This window comes from Meleagris gallopavo, chromosome 3 (assembly GCF_905368555.1).
Source record: "Meleagris gallopavo chromosome 3, MGAL_WU_HG_1.1, whole genome shotgun sequence".
Classification (NCBI taxonomy): domain Eukaryota; kingdom Metazoa; phylum Chordata; class Aves; order Galliformes; family Phasianidae; genus Meleagris; species Meleagris gallopavo.
The window spans coordinates 43,487,961-43,511,578 of NC_139406.1; the positions used below are offsets into that span (position 1 = coordinate 43,487,961).

General features: G+C 37.2%; 1 protein-coding gene across 2 annotated transcripts in view; it reads left to right on the top strand.

The window, feature by feature from the left end:
- PIEZO2 (piezo type mechanosensitive ion channel component 2) overlaps positions 1-23,618 on the top strand; it is a 291,317-nt gene that overhangs the window by 195,270 nt on the left and 72,429 nt on the right. For both annotated transcript variants that reach the window (XM_085220764.1, XM_085220763.1), the window contains exons 8-17: positions 1,058-1,220; positions 6,783-6,914; positions 8,496-8,534; positions 9,789-9,927; positions 10,360-10,496; positions 12,491-12,727; positions 15,837-15,960; positions 17,377-17,624; positions 18,265-18,413; positions 19,473-19,646. In XM_085220764.1, the coding sequence (XP_085076890.1) occupies positions 1,058-1,220; positions 6,783-6,914; positions 8,496-8,534; positions 9,789-9,927; positions 10,360-10,496; positions 12,491-12,727; positions 15,837-15,960; positions 17,377-17,624; positions 18,265-18,413; positions 19,473-19,646 (1,542 nt within the window). The remainder of the gene's footprint in view (positions 1-1,057; positions 1,221-6,782; positions 6,915-8,495; positions 8,535-9,788; positions 9,928-10,359; positions 10,497-12,490; positions 12,728-15,836; positions 15,961-17,376; positions 17,625-18,264; positions 18,414-19,472; positions 19,647-23,618) is intronic.

Sequence of the window (23,618 nt, forward strand, 5' to 3'; positions counted from 1 at the left end):
TCTTTCAGAGTAAATCTAAGTTCAGGATGTTTGTTCTCCTTAAACTTCTCTTGGAGTCGAATTTATTTCTTGTAACAATTGGAAACTCTTAGGCACGTTGTAGAAAGTTGTCAATAAATCGGACTGCTATGATGAATATTGATGTATGCTATGGTGACTTTATGAACTAGCTTTGGAACTCAGCAAAATATTTCAGACTGAAAGAACCAGGATAATTATGACTTCTTACCAGTTTGGTTTCAGATACAAAGCATCAAATACCTTGTCTAAAATTAAAAATATTAGGGATTTTTTTTTTCTATTCTTAAGTGTTTCTTTTCCCATTGTAAGCTTCTTACCCAGTAAAAATATGGTGAGATCCTAGTTTTTCAAGAAATAATCAACCAATCTCATTGATATTAGTACTGCAACTATTTTAATACTAATTATGGAATTAATTTTTCTCTTTTTTTTTCTCTATGATCCGATCATTCAGAGAAGTTGCTTTGTCACTTTGCATAATGTCCTTTTCTGCTCACAGCAGCTGTGTGTTCAGTGGAGGCCTGTGCATCTACAAATTTTTTCCATAATTAGACAATTATTAATAGTTTTATCTTTTTCTTCTGAAAAAAAGAATTTTCATAATGTACTTAGAAATAGCTGTATCCTGGCAGGGTGTATGGAATGGCTTTGTATGTCAGTTCAGTAAATCGCTTTGAAATGTCATGTTGCTGCGATTTTCCAAATGGCCGTGCAGCTAGATTGTCTCCCTGTGTTCTGCAGCCTTGAACTGCAAGGGCTTAGGTCATTTAAAGTTTTTACATTTGGCATGATAGGTGCAGTGATATACTCCCATGCTTTATTTTGAAAACCAAGAGAAAAAACAAACAAACAAACAAAAAAACATTCCTGAACAGTAAATACTCTGGAATGAAGATGTTTACTGCATTTTTATTTTTATTTTACCAGAGCACTGTAGGTAAGCAAATACTTCTGAAACAAAAATATTTTAACCATGGAAAATTTGATGTTTATTCTCTAACTTGATTGTTGTTTGTTTGTTTTTTTACATCCACAGGTTGTTTGGTGTCACTTCTCTTACACAGACAAATTGCTCAAGCACTTGGATGATCATCAAAAATCAAGAATTACACTGGTATCACCATGCCAATCCAGTCTTACTGCTGGTGATGTACTACACCCTTGCAACTCTGATCCGCCTTTGGCTGCAAGAGCCAATTGTAAGAGTGATTCACTTCTCTTTTTTAGTACTAATGATTGTTAGACTGGCCTGTGCAGGTACTTCCTAGCAGGTGCAAGCATTCAAGTAAGTTCAAGGAAAGAGACAGATGCAAGTTGCTAACTTGAATTCAGGCTTTCTGATAGAATCATAGAATGGCTCAGGTTGGAAGAGACCTCAAGGATCATCAAGTTCCTACCCCCTTTCCACAGCAGGGCCTCCAATCTCTGGATGTGGTACCAGACCTGGTTGCCCAGGATTCCATCCAACCTGGCCTTAAACACCTCCAGGGATGGGACACCCACAACCTCTCTGGGAAACACATTCTAGCACCTCACCGCTCTCTCAGTAATAAATTTCGTCAGACATTTGATCTAAATCCCCCTGTTTCAGATGATGAGTGAAAGAAGAACCCATGTGTACCTTAACAACTTAGAAAATGGAAGAATATAATCCTAAGAATTATTTATTTTAATCTCATGATCCTCTGAAATTTGACTTGAATTCTAGAGGCTAGATTTAGCAGTGCTATAAACCACAGTGAAAGTAGTTTGTGACTGATCTGTGAATGAGTAGCTTTAGTAATAGTAAGTGAAGATGTTTACTGTTTTCTTATTTTAAAGGTGTTTCTTTATGTAATACATAATGTTACAGTTTAATGTTTAAAAAGGCAGACATCACCTCTGAATTTAGATGTCTCCGATTTTTGTTTTAAATATATTGAACTTCATAATAAAAAGTGAATGATGCCAGAACTGCCAGCTTCACTTATTAGAAAGTTGTATCTTAAGTTTCCAGAAAGCATGAGACTGGCTTTTTTGAAGTCATAATGTTTTAAAAGATTGTGATCCAATGCTCTCTGGTACTGAGTTGCTTTAATTTTTGTATTATTATTGTTATTATTTTCTTCAGCTGCAGCAGCTGGAAAAATGTGTTGTTGTTTTTTTCTTTACTTATATGAAAATTGAGATTTGTATGACTTTAGCACTTGGGCCATAACTAATACTTAATATCTTGCAAACTTCATAATAAAATCACAAGAATGTGAGGAGTAACCACATATGAAATGCAGTTAGAGGGAGCTGTGTGATCTCAGCATCTCTGGGAATTCATTTCCAGTCCTTAGGCTTCTTTCATCCAACTTTCACCATTTTAAAGTTTGGTAATTGATCTAAGTTGGTTACTGTGCTTTATCTGTGGAAAGAAATTGGTCTGTCACAGGACAGTGTGAATCCTGAAAGTTCCTCCACAGACCAGAGAGAAACTATAGTGAACTTGCTTGCACATAATTCATTAGACTGCTCATGTTGAATAGGATGAATATTTCCGTAAGGCACTAAAATCAGTCTCTGAGAACTGAAAACAAGTTGGTTAGAGAAGCTTTTCAAGCAATTAAGTTAAGAGTGAGTAAATATTAGAAGAGAGTAATTTAATGACAGATAGTGTTTTTCAAAAGCATGGCTACAGAAAGGGTAATACAAAATCTTGCCTCCCACAAAGGAAGTTTCAGATGCCAAGGAAATGATTCGGCCTGTGAAGAAAAATGGGTGTTTAAAAAAGAGAACACTGGAATGAAAAGGGTGAAATCTGTAAGTTAATGTTTATTTCTGAGGCAGGTAATATAGTGCTGCAAGTATTTGTCATTGAAAGGAAATGATGAGATTTGCAAAACTTACTATTTTTAACATACTTTTTTTCTTACGCCAATTTTTGTTCATATGCATTTTTTTCTTTACTGAAGCCCTTGATCTGGAGTTCGTCTTTCTCTTTTTAATTTTCTCCTGTTAGTCACTGTTGTTGATTACTTAAATCCAGAAATAATTTTATTTCAGATTTCATTGAACAAAATTTTGACTTGTGAAGAACATGTGATGCAATTGATTCATTAAAGACTAAGGATTTATCCTTCCTTTTCACCCTCCAGTGATTTCAAACTACTCTGGATTTAGGACCTTACCACTGACCAGCCTATTTGTAGATAGAAGACAATGACAATGTGCTATGCACTGTTTAATGTAAAGCAATTATTCTCTGTAAATAGCTGTAAAGTACAGTAACAAGTGTCTCACATTACAAATGTTCAGAAGAATCTCTTGAACAAAACTTGCTTTGAACTAAACCATGTATGCTAAGTTAGGTACAAAGGAATACTGAGTCAGTTGAAAAAGACATACAAAAAATAAATGTAACACAGGAGCACTAGATTCTAAAAGCAGAATTTAGGACATGTAGACCTGGTGTTTTGTCCTTGCATGAATTGCATCTTGAGGTCCTCCTGAAGATAAAAGTACTGCTGAATTTCAATAGGAGATCTCTTTGAGACATGCTCTGGAGATTCTCTCTGAATCCTGCAGCTGTTCAACAATTTTACAAGAACAATGCTCACTTCAAATCTTGAGTTTCAAGGTGAAGGCTTTTTGTGTGTGCACCAGAGTCTGTCAAAACACAGTGTGTATGAAATTTCAAAGAGCATATGGTGTGTCTGTGGGATTCTGTATGGATCTTACTTCTGCAAAATGCCTTTGGAGGTCAGTGGAGGTTTTGCTTTTCTTATGCCTGCTATTTTGGATCCTAATTTGTTCTAAAGTTGAGTCTTATGAAATTCCGCCTCTGCAAATTAGAGATAGATCTGCCTCTGGGGATTTCAAATTCTATTTGTTACTTGTAGGACTGAGTGTATGAATAAGGCCCATTCATTTTGTCTGTTGAGTGGTAAGGAATAGTATAGAATTCAACAGAGTTCGAGCATTTTAATGTAGTGTCCTTTTATAAAAGAACTTTTTAGGATTGTCTAAATTAAGAGTTTGAGAGTTGGTCAAGTAGTGGAAGAACTGGAAGATTTAAACTAATCAAAGGACTCCTACAAACTGCAACCATATAACCTGGGGGTCCTGGTGGACAAGAAGCTGGACATGAGCCGGCAATGTGTGCTTGCAGTCCAGAAACCCAACTGTGTTCTCGGCTGCATTAAAAAAGGGGTGGCCAGCAGGGAGGGGGAGGTGATTGTCCCCCTCTACTCGGCTCTTGTGAGACCCCTCTGGAGTACTGAGTCCAGGCCTGGGGGCCCCAGTACAGGAAGGACGTGGAGCTCTTGGAGCGGGTCCAGAAGAGGGCCACTAAGATGATCAGAAAGCTGGAGCACCTCTCCTATGAGGAAAGGTTGAGGGAACTGGGATTATTTAGCTTGGAGAAGAGAAGGCTCTGGGGAGACCTCATTGTGGCCTTCCAGTACTTGAGGGGGCCAGGGAACGGTTGATTACAAGGGTAGATGGTGATAGGACAAGGGGAAATGGTTTTAAACTGAAACAGGGGAGGTTTAGGTTAGATATTAGTAGGAAGTTTTTCACCCAGAGGGTGGTGAGACACTGGAACAGGTTGTCCAAGGACGTTGTGAATGCCCCATCCCTGGAGGCATTCAAGGCCAGGCTGGATGTGGCTCTGGGCAGCCTAGTCTGCTGGCTGGCGACCCTGCATATAGCAGAGGGGTTGAAACTAGATGATCATTGTGGTCCTTTTCAACCCAGGCCATTCTATGATTCTATAATTCTATGATTCTATGACTAATCCTGTGTTTTCTTACTTTTCTTCTTCTAAGAAGGCTAAAAATATGCTACTAAAATGACTGTCTACATCCCAGGTCTTTTGGTATTGTTTTGGTCATCCTTGTGCCAAACTAAATGTTGTTGATAAACAGTTCTTTATGTTGGTTATTTACTTCAAAGTTTTAAATGGCAGCAGTAAGTATTTTAAGCACAAACTCTGTATATTTCTTGTTACATTTTGGCTAGTAGTGTCTTTTTACAATCAAATATAAATACACAATTGTATCTGAATTTTGCTTCCTCTGTGCCTGAGAAGTAAAACCAAATTAATAACCACTGTTTATGTAAGTCAAGATTTAAAAAATAGGACCTCAGTGTTAAGACTGGAATGGAGAGTTTCAAGACCAGCTGGGATGTTTAGATGTTCTGTTCCCATGGGTAACTTTGCAGACCTCTGCCCAGCTTCCTTCTTATTCTAATGCATCAACTGATTTTGCTTAAGCACAGAGAACCCTTACCACCAGCTAGTTTCCATAAAAAGCTTAATTTGAGGCCCTGCCTTTGAGACACCAAGTTCCTCTGAAAACTAGCTTTTATGTCATACTATATCTCTTTGTTGGCAGTAAGCAGGATTTAAGTAAAACAAGTATGAGAGCAGATCCTGAAAACCAAAGTTTGATTTTCAAAGTTTTCATTTGAAACAGAAATACAAGTATCTGCTAAGTAGGAAGTGCAAAACAGGCCAGAGAAAAATTCTAAATCCTCACAAACCATTTCTTTAGATCGAAATAAAATGTGACAATTAGTTGACTTGGCCAGTTATTCTGTAGATAGTAACAGGATAAATTCAGAATAATACTATTACAATTGGTGCATGCTCTGCTGCAACTCAGCAGAGCTTTTGGACTTAAATCCTATTAAACTCATATAAAGTGAGACTTGGCCCTGTGTTCTAGGTTGCAAAAGTAATTATGTACTTTCTCATTAGAGATGGCTTTATAGAGCTGAGTAGGCATGGTTTTAAGCAGCAAGGCTTAAGCTGTGTGAGGATTTGGCTCAATACTTTAAACTGGAGGTCATGAAAAGAGAAAGTAGAATTTAGCCTCTTTAAATTTGGTACTTCAAATTTTCTTGGACTTTGGTAAGTTCAACAGGAATGTAGAACCCGAGTAGAGCACTTATTGTTTCTTATTAGAATCAAGCCTGCAGGCTTAGTATTACAGCACTTTTCCCCACAAGAAAACAGGTATGGATACATTCAATCCCATGATCCAGATGGTTTTGATGATAGTGAATACTACCAAATACAATGTCAGTCCCTGAGGAACTACACTCATAACGACTGCCATTCTGATTTTGAACAAGACAGTCTAGCCAGTTCTTAACCTATCTTGTGGTCTGCCTGATCAATATGTATTTTACCAGTTTGTCAGCAAGGATGATGTAGGACAGTGTTAAACAACTTGCTAATGGAATCTTGCCTTTTATCCACTAAGTTATTTCTGCATAAAAAGCTATCAGGTTGGTCAAGCATGCTTTACTCTTGGTAAATTAATGTACGCTTTTTCCAGCTTTGAGTCCTTCATGTGAGAGTGAATGCACACACAAGTATTTTCAATTCTTCAGGTGTTTGATGAAGGAGAGTTGTCTTTTCACATATGTATGCAGCTGAGAAGAGTTAACTTACTTTCAATACACTGCTTTGAAAATTGAACATCTCTGTAATAGTTTATGGTATGACTGTATACTACATAAGATGTGGAAGTCTATGTAATTCTGGTGTCTTGTAACTATCAGGAGACATCCTGACACTGAAGGACTAGCAGTTATAGAAAAGCTCTGTCATCATTTCTGAAAATGTCATCTCAGTCAAAGTCATCCATCAGACAGGGTGCATTAAATACTAATAGATATTTCAAAGATATGCTGAGAGGGAGCGTCAGTTAGGGGAAAATATAATTCTCTCTTGAGAGATTTTTGTTTGAAGATTTATAACTAGTCTTGTCATTTATATTCTTTAGCAGATACCTGATGAAGAGAAATCTGAGAGCAGAGAAGATGACAAAGAAATACCCTGCAGCCCAATTCCAATGACAGCAGAGAGAAGACGCAGTCTGTGGTATGCAAGCCACTATACAACTGATGAGAGAAAAGTAAGGCTGCAAGTGGAAGGGTCTCTGCATTAAATATATTTAAAACCATCACTTAATTTTATCAGAGTTACTTTGAAATTAATGGAAGCAGCATCAGCTAGGTCACGACTAGGAACTGCATCATTATAGGACTAAGTTTTTGCTTTTGCTAAGAGTATGGAATTTATTCTGTAAGACTTAGTAAAAAAAAAACAAGAGCTGGACTAGGGAAGTAAAAGGACACATTCCTTGATTTTCGCTTCCACACTGAAGAAGTTTAGGGCAAGTCCTTTGGCAACAACAGGCTACTGTCTTTATGAAATAGAGCTAGAAATTCCCAGAGCCTGATGTAGAGATCTAATCTACCTTGTAACTTCTAATTACTGTTCACTGATAAAGGGGAACTACGAGTTTATCTTTCTTCAGGCGTACTGGTGCCCTTGTTGGATGTTTATGGCAGACTAGGGAAGGCAGTTGATGTAAAAGCTCCTAGAAAGATACAGCTTATCTATCAATTCCCAGCAGCTCCAGTGCAATATTTCCTTGGACAAGTTGCAGATAAATTTGTTTTATATAAATACTCTGTTAAGCCACATAGACTTAAGTTCCCCAAAATTGCATCATAATAATGGTAATGGTAAATGAACTAGCAAATGAAATTGCAAATGAATGAGCTGAGCCTACTCTAAGAAAAAAAAAAAAAGAAAGAAAGAAAGAAACACAACAGTTACTAGGCTCTAACATTCAGCTATGTCCTTTTTTTTTTTCTGTGGAAATTTTAATTTTTCTCTATAATATATTCTACAGCTACTACAGAAAAGCTAGAGAAGGCACGCATTAAAAATATTCCTGAAAATCTTTTGCAGACAAAAATGGAGTAACCAAGAAGTAGTACAGAAAGAGGAATTTGGGACTTTTAAAAGAATTTCAAAAGTCCTTTTTTTTTTTTTTTCTCCTATGATAGTTTCTTAGTGACTACAGTGAAAGATATTTCTAAAAAAATAGAACTGTTGTATGTACCTTCTGATCCTTTAGTGCACTTTTTTGACACATTAAAATTGCAGATGTTACCTCATGTTCTCATGTTCACTTAACATTTATTACTCAGCCTTGGATAAAGTCAGTGGTTTTTGTTCAGTGAAAAATAGTTATTGAGAAAAATAAAATTGCTAACAATTATAATTCTAGGTGCCACATTGTATATTTCTATAAATATTACATGGGAAGTAGTTTTATAGAGTAATTCTAATGATCAATTAAAACTGGGATCATTAGAAAGACATTAGAAAGCAGTTAATCAGTATAATGTGATACTGATTAATTCTTTGAGCTAATACCTACAATTTCAATGCAACAGTCTAAGTTTTTGTTCAGAATTCACAAAAACATACAGTAAAGAAATGTCAATGGCTTTAGTACACTAAATACCATTTTATGGAGCATAGTGTACAATTCTGCTGACTTTTGAAGAATTCTTCTTGAATATCTTAACACAAATATTCTGCAAAAGTCAGCAAATATGCATGCCTGTATTCAAAAAATAACTTATTAATGCTTGAGCCATGCTTCTTTAATAATTTGTCCTTGCATTGCTTTTTGCAGCTTCTGTCAATGACCCAAGATGAATACAAGCCATCGGATGTTAGTATATTGCTAGTCTTTGTAATTATTTTTATCCTGGGTGAATACAGATTACACTGCTACATATAGATACACACTCAGCTGGCATATTAAAATCATCTGTATTTTGATTAGCTTGTGTTTTACCCTGTAACCTTGATTATCCTAAATATAATTGTCTTCTGCTCCCTTAACAATTACCCTGAGAAACTGCTAATTAGCATTAAAATGGATCATTTGAAATTACACTTCTTGTAGTAGTAGTATCAACTGGCAAACGATCTTTGTTATTTCACTGGGCTTAAATGAGATCTCAATATATGCTTTCTAATGAAAACCATCTCGAAACTTAATTTAGCTTCTTTGCTCTATTCTTTTCTTTCAATCATGTTGAAATGCTGAGGTCTTCTAAGAGTGACTGACAGTACTTGGGGTTAATTTAAAGATTGTAGAAAATTAAAATCTCTGCTTGAGTCGACAGCAGATGATTGTTTTGACTCCTATAGCAATCCTAAAAGCAAAAACATCAACTCTATTCAGCATACACAGAACAGAGATGCAGATGAACTTTGAGTGCATCTACGACCAAATCTAAATGTATTCCACAGCCTGTGTTCAGGCTGTGTAGCTGCAGATCACATCTAAATGTAACCCAGACACTGCTCTGAATGAGAGAGCCTCAATCAGCCCACAACGTGCCTGTCCATAGCTTCTACAGTCAGGGTGTTGGAACATGAACTCAGTGAGTTACTGTTTGTGTGCTGAGCCATGCAGTTGGCCTTAGGCTTCCCCAGCTGTGGATGTGTTAACTTAATCTGCCTTTACACAGTTTTTTCTTTCCATTTAATTTTACAGGTGGGACAGGCCAAGAGCATGTAAATAGCCATTTAACATGATCACTTTTGCTTGTGTGTCCACACTTTTATGCCTTTTCAGATTGCTCTTATGCACACTGAAGTGGCACCTTAGGGAATTTGAAAAAACTTTAAACCTTTTAAAGGAGATATTTGCAGAAGTTCAAAATGCAGCAATATTTTATAGCTTGCTAGAATCTATTGATATTGCATGAAAAGCTACCAAAAATAATTTGAGAAGCTGTTATGTGCTACTTTTGCATGCGGCATGACCATAATGTATCATTTTCTTTGGAAGGAGCCAACAAAAGTTACTGGTTAGGCTCCTTTACTGTTGACAGTCCAACACTAGAGAAGAACAGGAGTCTTGTTCTCATAAGAGCTGCCCTAAATGCATTGCTTCTGTCCCATCTTCTGGCAGGTTCTGTTGGTAACAGTGAACGGGAACCCTGCTGACTATCACACCATCCACCCCACACTGCCCTTAGAGAATGGCCCGGCCAAAGCGGACATGTACTCAACACCACAGTACAAATGGGAGCCCTCGGATGACGTGTCAGGTAGTGAAAAGAATTGCCTGGGAATTACCATATTACCATTACTTATTTCCATATTTTCTTGTTCTGTATCTCAGTTCACTGCTTCTTGCATTTATTTTTTCCTTAGTAAACTTCTTGACCTGCTGAAGTTTAAATAATTGTTCTTTAACAACTGCTTATCACTTGGCAGTTTTGTAAATGGGGTGGTAGGCATGTACTATCTAAAATACTTTGTCTCCTCATTAACCAACACAGTGATTACAGATTTTGTGTTGTCTTACTATGCTCAAACGTAATTTTTTGTGGCTCCTATCTTGAGCTTGCTAACAAATGTAGAAGAGCTATCCAAGTGATTGCAAGTGAAATCACTGTGGGTTTACTTACCTGAAGATAGTACTCATACTACTTTTAGACCAGCATGAATTGCAAATAAGACTTTATTTTTCTACTTAGAAAAGGAAGAGGAGGAAGTAGAAGAGGAGGAAGAAGTTACTCAGGAGGAAAAAGAAAATGTTAAATTGCATGCCCTGGTCACTGTGTTCCAATTTATCATGAAGCAAAGTTACATTTGTGCTTTGATAGCTATGATGGTAAGTATTGGCAATAAATGGATAATGCTGTTGATTTACAAATAAATGTGCCTCTTTGATGTAATCTCATTTGTTGGTTTTTAGTAAGTGTTTGCATCATGGTTAGAAAATATCAATACACTGTCTGTAGCATTTTGGGTTCGCTCTATGTTATTCATGAATAATTCCCAGGCTTATTACAGAGCATGCAGTAGGGCAATGTGCATGGTTCTGGGTAAAGCATTGCATTTTTAGCACTGGGAGCACTAGGTTTCATTGACTGGGTTTGTCAATTAAAAAAAAAAAAAAAAAGAGCTTGGTTTTTTACTGATTCCAAAGCTTCTGTGTAAGCTGTTGCTCCACTTAGAATTCTGTCTGCAAAATTAAAGTATTTCAAAATCAAATAGTAAAGTTTAAATATGTAGTTCCTATTTCAGATTGAAGAATGTAAATGATTGCTCCCTGTTGAAAAAAAAAATATATATATATATGTATTTATTTATCTTTTATTGTCACAGAAAGGTCTCAATGCAAATACAACTTTATCACTATCATAGGTTTTGCTTTTATTTCACTTGCTTCCCTAATTTTTCATTTTGATATTATTTGCTTTTTTAGCTCACTTGATGCGCATGCCCCGAGCTTGCACTGTGGCAAATTTTTAGTGTAATGATTAGCTCTATGTCTATATTCCCAATGCAAGCATTGCTTTTACTATTTTGGAAAAATTTCCACTGTGATGAAACTAACCATAAAAATTCCTTGGCCTGGTATTGCATTAAAAAAAAAGCTGAAACAAATTAGTTTGTCTGCTTTTTGTCTTCATATAGTTTCAAACATTGTTTGCTGTCCTTTAACAGGAAAAGTTTCTCCCCTTAAAAGAGCAGACTACTTGTGTAGAATCTGGATCTGGCTTGATGCATTCGGGACGTTAACAAGTAGTTCTTTTCATAATGCCATTTGTTTTTAAAGTTGCATCCTTCATCACATATTCTTCAATGCTTTTAAAATTCATTTCTAAGTTCATATCTCAATATGAATTCATAACCTCAATTTTGAGGTACTGCTAGCTTTTTTTTTCCTAGTGGTATATCTCTATTTCATATGACTTGGTCCAAATTCCTTTGTGATGTGTGATCACATGAATATTCCACTTATACCAAAGCCAGATGATGCTTCAATTGCTTTCTAATGTGTAAACAAAGAAGTGACACATCAGTGTTTTTCATGTAACTTTAAAATACATCATTTCCAAGCAGAATGAACTGGACTGAAATGTTCTTAATGTTTCATACTTTCCCATTTAAATTGAAGCAAAATTTAAATTATTTTATTGACAGTTATACCAGCATATAGCTGAATGTAGTCCAAAATTAATAACAGCACTAGCTGCATCCTTCCCCCCAAGTGTTTTATAGAGTAGTTTTCAGAAACTGTTCTCTGCAAATAATTTAAAACATTATATATTCGTGAGTACAGGAGGCAACATAATATGATTAGTGTAGACTAAGTGTTCTTCAGGCAAGCTGTGTGCCTTACCACTGCTTTCCATTTTAAAGTGATCACACAAAAGTTAGAACAATTTGGAGTCTGCATGATTCTGTTAGTCTGTTGAAGGCCTTGAATGCAGGCAGGTATCAAGACATATTTTACTGCTGCTACACTGAACTCTTTATTCTTGTTTAGCAGAGAGGTCTTGTGTGCCTGAAGTCATCCAGCTCTGTTTGTTTGGAGCAATCATAAGCAGTGACCCTGCTCATAGTCTTTACAGCTGTGCACGAAGTTAATGCACAAAGAAGGGTTTGCCCTCAACTGTACTTCTTAAGAATTTATTGAGAGAAACTTCTTAAGAGCTTATTGTAGCTGGCCCACAGATTAATGTGGCCAAGAGTCTCATGACAGTGAAAATGTGTACTAAGCAGAGAAGCATAAGTTAAGTGTAACTGGCAGTATGTTGCTATGTTGTTCCTGAATGAATCTATGGACATTTTTTCCCTCTTTCTTCTTTCCATAAGGCATGGAGTATCACGTATCACAGCTGGTTGACTTTTGTGCTGTTGATCTGGTCTTGCACACTGTGGATGATTCGAGACCGAAGGAAATATGCTATGATCAGTTCTCCTTTCATGGTTTTCTACGGAAATTTACTGCTGATATTACAATATATTTGGAGTATTGAGCTCAAGAATGATGAGCTTCCTCAAGTATCAGGTTTCCTAGAAAGAAAGGAACCTGGAGAGTTAGCATCAAAGGTAGGTGTTACAAACAGATTAGATTTTTATGAAACCACAAAATACATTGTGACCCCCCAAAAATGTAGATTGCTTGACATTTAAGAGCATATCCTCAGTATTTGTCAGAGCCATGTTCAGTAACAGTTTTACAATAAAGAATGAGTAGTTAAAAAACACTGCGGAAAAATCTACTTACTAAGCTAATGCCAAAAGCAATGTTTCAGACATATATGTAGATTTTTTTTATATAATTTAGTGGAGCATTGTTAGTGGATAGAAAATTTGGCTTTGTAAAATGGATCTGAAATAGTTATAATTTGATTTGTTAGATAAATTTTATATCCTCTGAAGTCTCACCTCTTGTAGCTGAGATCACGAAGTCAGCTGCTTCAGAAACCTTCAGCATTAATGTTGCACATGGATGCTTCTGGCTATCAAAACTGTAAACACAGAACCTGTATAGTCACTGACAAAACATCCACTATTTGCAATGGGAACAGGGCAAGGGCAATATGAAGCCCTGAAAAAGAAGTAACCTCAGTACTTGTGATTAAATAGACACATTGTGATTCTATTGCCTTTGCTTAGATTTTATGGTCATTCAGGTAATGAATCCATGTCAGAAAGAAAAGAGTTTGTTGACCTCAGTGCGTGATAAATGATAGATTTGTTCCTTTGATGTTCTGAATGTGCTACAAAAGCGATTGTGTTTGGCAGGTGTGCTTCTGAGGTAGAGAATGAGCATAAATAGGAAGTTGTTTTGTAGAGTACCCAAGAGGGCATCTCAGAGCATAGAGCTAGTTGGCAGTGTTCCCCTTCAGCTAAGTGAATTGCTATCCTCATGCCTCCTAGTTATAATTCACAGTTGTTCTGCAAATGATCTTCCTTGTTGGCAGTTTTATTTGCACAATCATTTATTGGTCTTTAATGCATATGAAAATTAGTGAATACTGTATTATTTCTCCTGTAAAGGTAGGAATGGTTTAGTAAGAGAGCAAAAGCTCAAGGGTTTCTGCGGGTTCCACTGTAAATAGCTTTGTAAATAGCTTTGTAAATTTCTGAGAAGTTTTAACTGTTTGAATTCATCAGTGCCTTTGACGTAGTTTCTTATTAGCTATACAATCAAATATCTGAAACTAGATACTGTTAAGAAAGGAAGCTATTATACATATGTGAGGATTTGGCCACATGCAAGAGACTAACACAAGGTGCCTACTTTTTTTTTATGCTGAATGTAAATTTCAGAATTACAGAAGGGTTGAGGTGAGCAGAGCCCTCTGAGTTCCTCTGGCCCAACCCTCGCTCCAGCAGGGCCACTCAGAGCAGCATGCCATGTGATGTTTTTAAGATCTTCGAGGAGAAGATCCCACATCTCTGGCAACCTGTCTAATGTTCAGCAGTGTGTCTTCTTGTCACTTAGTCTTCTTTTGCTACTTACATATTTATGTTCCTTTTCCCATGCCTTCACTCAACTCCAAGTCGGCACTTATTTTCCTAAAAATGCATCTGTGTGCTCAGACAGTGTCTGTATTTCTCCCAGGTTTTCTGGCTCATTGCCCATCCCCAGGTGGAGTCCCATGCATTCCAGTTCTTCCCTCATACACTTCCTCAGCATCCCAGCCTGTCCTTTGTAAAGATCGTCTATTCTTTCATTGCAGCACTGCAGTCATACAGACCATCCCACCATGTCTCTGTGATCCCCAAAAGATCATAGCCATGCATCTGCACGCTCTTCTCTAATTTCTGTGTTGCTTATTTCCTGTATGGCATGAATTAACGTACAGACACTTCAGAGAGGCATCCCAGCATGCTGATTCCCTAGAAAAGCTCAGGAAGGTTTCCCCATGATGGTGACTTGAAAGCATTTCCTTACTTTCATACAAGTGCTTGAGGTGACTCCGCTTAATTTCTGCTTTGTTGATAATGTGGCTCCCTTCTTTCATATGACCCTCTTCTTGTCAACCCTGTCCATCACTCCCTCACAAAACTGCTGGTAACTCTCCTGTCATTCCTTGTTTAAAGCCCTTTTAATAAAGGTTAAAGCCCTTTTAAAAAAGGTTAAATTTAAATAAAGACAGAATATTGTATTCTGCAAGGAGAGGAAAACTGAAAAAAAAACCTGTAATTTTTTCTGCCTAATTTTCTGCATGCTATGAATATATTCCCTGGTCTGAACAGGAAATAAAATGAATAGTCTCAATTGAAATGCCGGAAATGCCAAGGAGAACAACAAGTGAATGCAGCAGTGAGACAGAGCTAGTCACAGCAAAATAGTCTGTACTTCACAGTATCAAAGAGTCTCAAAGATTGGAGTTTCCCCCGCAAAGCACATTAGATGAAAAAGAGGACATATTTTTGCTGACCACTGACCTTGTCTTCTTATTGCATGGAAACTCTTTGGCTTTTATGTTTCCTGTTTGAGATTTTATTCTGCTTTGTAAAGTAGTGAAATAACTACTTCAAAATATATAATCAATTGTTTGATGAATGGGCAACATGGCTCTTTCCTGAATTTTGGCTGTCTGTCTCAGAATCGCAAGCTGCTGAATGCAGTATTTTGCAAAACACAGAAATACACTCTTCATTAAACAAATTTATTTATTTCTATTTTTTCTATTATTTCTATTTATTCATTTTCTATTTTTCTACTGTTAAGAGGTCATGGTCCCTTCAGAGAATTAAGAGCCACCTTAAATCTTGCAAATGCTCCAAGTGCAAAATGCATTCAACTATCTTTTCTAACTTTAAGACACACCATTTTTTTAAATTAATTTCACTTAAACACCTGAAGTATCAAAGCTCTGAGATCAAGAGATCTAGGATATAGCAAACTTAATGACAAAATACTCATCTGTTTGCACTCGATCCCTGCAGAAAGTGGAAATAAACACAGGTAGACAGATTGGGGTTATATCAGTCAATATATAACGAGAAGATCCTTCAATGGGGCTCAATGATGCAATGTTGGTTTTAATGCAGTCTTTCTTAGATTACTTCCACAAAGGTGTGCTTTGACACTAATGCCATAATTACCATTTTCTGATAGACAGAGAAAGCAAAAACATGCAAAATTTATGAAGACACGTTTGCATTAGCCTGTTGTTTCTGTTTTGATTTTTGTTTGCAGATTCTTTTTACGATTACTTTCTGGCTACTGCTTAGGCAACACCTCACTGAACAGAAAGCACTTCAGCTAAAAGAAGCTACATTATCTGAGGTCAAAGTTGGAAGTGAAGAAGATGAAGAAAAAGGTAAAGCTACATCCACTTTATTGGAGTCCTTCAGTCACAATAGAAGTTCAAGTTACTGTGTTTCTTAATGCAGAAATCAATTAGAAAGATCGTAGAATCAGAGTATCTTGGGGGTTCGAAGGGATCTCAGGAGATCATTGAGCCCAATCCCCCTGCTAAATCAGGTTCCCTACAGTAGATAATAGAAGCAGGTGTCAGATGGATCTTGAATATCACCATAGAAGGAGACACCATCATCTCTCTCAGCAGTCTGTTCCAGTGCTCTGTCACTCTCACAGTAAAGTTCTTTTTCATGTTTGTATGGATTACCTGTTACTAGCTAAGCACAGTATTACAAAATCTATCTATAACTATCTCTCAACAGATATAAAACTAAAACAGTTTTGAACTTCAGAAAATCAAATAAAATAAGAATTCTCTTTACTGTTGAACTGCAAAATACAGAAGGTAAATGAAATGACTAATTTGAAAAATGCTGTGGAACTTTCCAAGAATCAGTTTATTGCTGTGTCCCAAACTCAAACTAGCAGACAAATTGTTGTAGGAGTTGAATCACAGGAGGATAAAAGTTTACATAGGAAAAAATAATTAACCACAGGAGGATAAAAGTTTACATAAGAAAAGGCAATTGCTAAATTTCTTGTGAGCTGAGCTTGTGTGTAAACACGTGCAAAATCAGAAATTAAACTACCGATTTCAATGAGAGAGTAAGCATGTATATTTTCCTGTTATCCAGATACTTGTTCATGTGTGCCTGCTCATGGGTGAACACCTATCCTGCCCTCCACAAGCATCCCAGGCTGAGTAACTGGGAAATCCTGACCCCTTCACAAGGCAAAAGCAGTTAGGTTTTCTGCAGTAATTTAGGTATAGTAGAAGCAGCAAGAAAAGTGGTAGTTTCTCTGAAAGAAAAAATAGCAAAAGGCAATGTTAGTGCAGCACGTATATTTTTTAAGCTTGTTTGGTTTTATGTTAGTGGTTTTTCTTGCTTGTGGTTTTTTAAGGAAGCCACAGTATTCTCTTAAGGACATTTATCCCTTTAAACTCAAGAAGAGAGGTTTTCTGGTGGTGCTAGTGGTTTCTTTGTTTTCCAGTTTAAAATGTCTCTTGCCTGGGTTTCTGCTATGGATAGTGTTTTGACTGATACCCATTATACAAATCTTAGGTTCTCACTTTCTGCCTGCATATCAGACAAAGTGAGGAGTGGTGTCTAGGTGTAGACAAGTATGCTATATGGCTCTAGGAGCAGGCTGGGGCTCATATAATGTTAAAATGCTTTCCCTTAAGAAACATAGTCTGTTGTTGTGAATATTGTGTAAATTTATGTGTTGTGTGTAGAGGATCTACTTTCCATCCATTTCAATTCTTACTAAGGTCCCTAAAATAGAGGTCAAATGCAACTCTGTGTATTTGCAGAAGAGGGAGAGTTGCAAGAGGGAGAAGTGGCAGAAGAAGAGGAGGAGGAGGAAGAGGAACAGGAAGATGATGAGGAAGATGAACAGGATATTATGAAAGTTCTGGGGAAGCTGGTGATGGCTATGTTCATCAAGTACTGGATTTACGTCTGTGGAGGCATGTTCTTCTTTGTCAGCTTTGAGGGTAGAATTGTCATGTACAAAATCATCTATATGGTGTTATTCCTGTTCTGTGTGGCCCTCTATCAGGTAAGTGAGAACTGTTTGAACTGAATTTTGATCTTGAATGCAATGGTACTTTTACCTTTGTAGTAAAGCAGCTTGGATGTTATTATTAACAGTGTGTTTGTTCTTTAGTTAGATACAGCATAATAGTAATAAGATTATTTGAAAGGGTTGATTCTCCTTTGAATGACAGGCAAAGTGAATATAAATTAGGTGCTATTAGGTAATGCATCTGACCTGCCTGCTCTGTGAGACTCCACTGCACATCACTGAGAACTGTGGAAGTGTTGGACCTGTGCACATCCCACATAATTACCAGTTTTTGTGATGGCTGCTTCACACAACTTCCATACCCACGGAGCATGGAATCCCTCTCCTTCTGCACCTTCGTTGCCTTTTTGGCAATGAAATAGAATGACAGTATCTGTCCCTAGCCTTTATGTCTGTTTGTGTCCCAACAGACATTTTTACACAGAACTCTGTACTTGGTGGCATATGCACCAGGACTAAGAACTTTATCACCAAGATCCGTGTTTGCTATTTACATCAAGCCAACAAGGACGAGTAGTATTCTTAGTTTTTGTTTCCAGTACAGCTTTGTCAGTAGTTTTACGAATGTCTTTGCCTTGAGCTTCTTTTAAATTCCTCAGTGTATGATTTTCAGGTGCACTACGAATGGTGGAGAAGGATTCTGAAATACTTTTGGATGTCAGTTGTTGTTTACACGATGTTGGTACTTATCTTCATCTACACATACCAGTTTGAGTCATTCCCTGGGTTGTGGAAAAATATGACAGGCCTGGATGAAAACAAGTAAGTGTTTTCATTTTTTTTCCACTGGACTTCTGGTTCTGGTGTGTTCTGGAAGCACTCTTCCTTCTTGTAATGAAAAAACATCGTGAGACCATCCTTAGACATAGATGACTAAGCACTCAGCTCTGAAGCCATTGATTTGTTGGAGTAGGAAAAGAGGAGAAAAAGGGCACGAGAAGGGCTCTGAGAGTCATATTTTCCCCTATTCCTGCCAGGGTTTTCCTAGTGTTCCTACTGCAGCACCAATACTTCTCACAACATCTTTGACCACAGGAGCAAGATCCAGGGAGAGACAGGGCAGATTTGCAGGGTACCTGGGGATGTCGAAGATAGACCAGTATTCCTGCTAGTGAGGAGGTGTATGGGAACTGTTGAATCATGGCCTGAACCTCTGATTGACCACCTGAGGCAAGCAATGAGTCAGCCAAGGGAGCACAGGTGAAGGCAATTCTCCTGTGCTGCCGGAAGGGGTGGAGCCTGGCTGCACTCTCCTAGACACATTTAAGAGCTGACTGCCAGTAGGAAAGGATCTCTTCTGGAGATCCCTCCTCTGGAGTTTTGCAGTGAGCCCAGGATGTGGGTAAGCTTTCTATCTATTCTTTTTTTGTTATTATAATCTGCTTTGCCAAGCTCTCTTGTTTATTTCATAATTATAGCATATTTATATTCATTGATTATACAGGAGGGCTGTTTTTTTTTCCTCCTTGTGATATACTGGGAGTTCCTCAACAGGAGTTTATGTCAGAAATTATAAACAATGTGAGTGGGCTTCTGATGCAGAACTTTCAGTCAGAGACAATCCACGTGGTTCCTGTAAAGAGAACTGTGGCAGGAGCAGGATTGATTCATTTGGTTCTGTACGTTTACAGTATCTTTCTACAATTACTAAAGCCCGATGCAAAACTTTCTAGTTTTAAAGAATTGAAAGATCTGAAAGCATATAACAAGTACCAGCCCTTATTTTCCTCAATATGAATTAAATGATTTGTAGCACTGTCTCATGACAAGAAGATTTTGGTGTGAACAAATGACTTAATGGATTTATTTATTTTTTTCCAGGCTAGCAGACCTTGGTTTAAAAAGATTTTCTGTGGCTGAGCTGTTCACTCGCATCTTTATCCCCACCTCCTTCCTACTGGCATGTATCTTACACCTTCACTATTTCCATGACCGTTTCCTCCAGCTCACTGATTTGAAAGCTGTAACCAGCAAACAGGACAATACAATTTACAGGTAAAGAAACTAATTGACTTATTCATTATCCATATGAAAATGCTATTTCTGACTGTTTTGTAATGTTCCCTTTTTGTTAGATGTTATTTGCTTTTGTTGTAACTACCTGAGTTAAAAAGAAAGGAAGAAAAAAAAAAAAAGCATGCTTTAGCAATCAGCACCTCACTAAATATGCTACAACCAAAGTATGTCTTCCCACACCTTCCACTACTTGCAAAGATTTCTCATTTGGAGGTATATTTTCAAATACACTGATACTTATGCATTTATCTTGTTAATTTTCACTTTTAGTAGGTAGATGGTTAATTGCTATGTATGCCTTTTTGTAAGTCCTGTCAGTAATAGAAAATATGGCTTTTTAATTTGGATCACTTTTGTTTCTTATTGTCCTTTTTGAAGGCCAAATGGAGATCTTTGGCAAATACCACATACACGTTAGACAATCAAGTGTTTTTATAAAGCTGAGCTTCATAAATGGAAATATCCAAAGCCTGTGATCACTCTTCAGAGTTCCAGCCCTTGAATATAGTAGTGAGACTATTCTCAGAGGTGTTCAGCATTCTCATCAAGAACTTCACTTGTGTTTTTTCATGATACTGGGATCTCACTTTCTTCAGAATTTTACTATGTTTAATTCTTAAACATAAAAAATAAGTTTTAGGATGTCTCTCCAGGAGTACAAGAGAGAGAAATGGTTTCATATTAAACTCTGTGCAGTACCTCTTCTTTAATTCTTTCAAGAGGCAATTCATTTCGACATAATTTATAAGTGTTTACCTGTCCAGTAATGTGTAATTCAGCTGCATTTGTAGGAATAAGGCTGAAATGGGCTTTTCCTCGACTATGATATTTGGGGAAATGTGTGACAGTGTGAAGTGACTGCACAAGCTCTGTTGTAGCCTAAACATTTTGTGCTATGCTGACTAATGTAGAAAGAGCTTCCAGCTCCTATCGATAGTGATCCAATAGGCGTAAAACGGGGGGAAAAGAAAGAACTTAGATGCCCCCAGGACTTAGATGGTCTCTCACAGCACTTCTTGCATGTGAAACCACTACTTGCAAATCTAACATGTTTGAAAGATACCAAAAATTTTAGTCTCTGTTCTCCAAGTGCTGGTGTGAAGAAAATAACTATAACTAATACTGCACTGTTCTTGAATGATGAAGCACTGATGTTAAAGTCACAATGTTATCAGTGTCCTGTTGAGAGCAGGAAAAAAAAAAAAAAATAAAGATCGGTATTAAAAAAAAAAAAAAAATTTTTTGTTGGATATGGATTTTTATCTGTAGTCAGTAATATTTTTGCCAGGAGTAAGTCAGTACCTCTAAGAGAGTTGAAAGTCAAGATCTGCTGTCTCAACAAATGTTTTAGGATTTTAATTAAGCAAAGTGGCGAGTGAAGAGGATTGATATATATTTTTAATTCTTAAACGTGGCATATATGCTACATTTACCATTTTGCAATGTTTCAAAATCACTGTTACCAGGTACATCATTTGACCTCTTCAGAAACGTTGGGAAGTTTGTCCAGTACCCAAATCGGACGTTTTCTGCCTTGTACAACCACAAACACTGCCTGACATATGAAAATTCATTTGTTTTCTCCTCTTTTCACATGATAAATCAATACTAACAATGTGCAGACTTTACAATTCAGAACTTCAGGGGGAGAACTGCAGTAACAGTTGTACTGACAATGCATAAAGCTGGATAAGATCTAGAACAACTAACAGCTCCAACTCAAATCATACTGAAAGAAGGAATAAGTTGCAGGATCAGTTAAAGCATATTAAAGACTTGTGTCTAAAGCTTCAGTTCTCCCTTTTGCTTTGAAAACACTAGCTTTCACTCAAAAACTAACTTGCCTTCTGAAAGTGCTTTTATGTTGTTTCTGTTGCAAAAGAGAAAAAGAAAATTAAAGAAAATGAACTTTATGAATTGCGACAGCGGAGATAAAAGTTATGAGACTGGTTAATTTCTATGGTATGATGCTCCATTGGAATCACCTTTAAAGAAAAATAAATAACTAATGGAAATAAACAGAAGCAAAAGATCTGTTTTTAAAAATGTGCTGAATTATCTGTGGCTTTCTTGACTTGAAGCAGTGGAGGTCCTGGAAAAGAGCACTCGGGTCTAGCTGAATTAGCATACAATCTAAAAGCTGGAGTACTATATTTACAGTCTTCCTAGACTTTTCACTGCATGGTATGCATTAAACTTTCAGACTGTGTTCTGTTAGGACAATGTGTCTCTTAGTAATCAGAAAGTGTGCTCATTCCTATTTAACAGTTTCCTTTTCTCTCTCTCTAATTCATTTACCACTGTCATCTTATGCATTCCTGTGCTTTCATCTCCCACCTCATAGCCATGCCAAAGTCAATGGCCGTGTTTATCTAATAATAAATAGGTGGGTACTTCAAACTTTCCTCTTCTTTAAAAAGATATACTATGCCTTATTCGTTACTTCTTAGTTGCCTTCAAATAGAATATGTTCTTGCTGCATCGTACTGTGAAGTAAGCAGGGAAAGACTATTGTTTGGGTATTGTAGTCTTCTAAAGCTGATGAAGCAGCTAATGCATTTCTCCTCCGTACTTATATGTTGTGAGTTCATCTCCCAGTTGGGATTCTTTCAAATTTTGCCCATGTCTCAACACAGGATTAATTGGTGCTATTTGAAATTGGCTGCAGACAATAGACTTGGTTGAGGAGGCTCGTTTACCTACCCTTTGTCTGTGCATGGAACGATGCATGCCTGCATGTGCACGCATTCAGACTCACATAAATGCTCATCCCTGTCTGTCTCACAAGCACTTCAGAAAGGGATTTTTAGAGTCAAGTAAATTAAACATGCAATGTGTGTTTATTTTCAGGAAAAATATTAGTATGTACTCATGCATTCAGTATGCTGAAACCACTGCATGCTGTGGCTGTTAATTTGTAGACCAAGTTGGGCGCTACAGGATCCAAACTATAAAAGTTCATGTTGTTACAGTAGTTATCCTTTTATATCTTGAAAACAATTCTATAAAGGAGATATCTTTCAAAATATTTGGCTGGATTAAATGTGGTCTTTAGTATAATCAGCTTTGATAACTGAAGAATTTATGTAATACTGTTAACATGAGGAAGACTGTGTGGCAAGAAGGGTTGGAAGTGGTGAGGGCAAGTGATCTGTTGGAAACTGGCAAGCTGGAAGCAGAAGGACCTGGCCAGGGGGCAAGACTGGGTGGGCTTAGCTCTCGGGATTTGGCAGTGCAGGGCTGAAGGTTGGGTCTGGTGGTGGTCATAAGGGTTAACCACAGCCCACTGAGCTGCCAGCAGGCCCACAGCAGTGAGATATATCTGAGGCAAAGCAGGGTGCTAGGGTCAGAGAGGTGTGGACACTGATATGCCTGCAATGGCAAACCATCAGAGTGAAGTCACTTTGCCTAAAGCTAGCAATAACAACCCTAGGAATAAATGAGGAGGCTTAGGAAAAAGATTTCAAGTAGACTCTTTAATAGTGGGTAGGGCTTTTTATTTGGCTTTAAATCTCCTGAGCACACTGTCCTGGCTGTACAGATGTCATTGACATACTGGAAATTAAGCTCCTACTGAAGCTTCATCAGGTATATATTGCATGTACTCACCTTTATAACCCCATCAGCTCCTGGATATGAATGGGAGTTATATGAATAAGAGGAGGATTAGTCTTCCCATACAAAATCCTGTAGGATTCCTGTGTTCCTTCCTAGTTTCCATTGAGGTAAGTTAGTGAGACCTTGATTTACACCAGTGTGAATGTAGATTTTTCCATCACAATAGTCATTGGAAAGATATTTCATTACGATGCAATTGCACCAGTGCAAAATTGGTCTAGTTACAGGGATACTTTCATTTCACTGAATATCACCTTTAAATTGGGCTCTGTTGAATATTATTAGTTGGGGATCTCCATAGCATTGAAACTGAACTGAAAATTCATTTTCTCT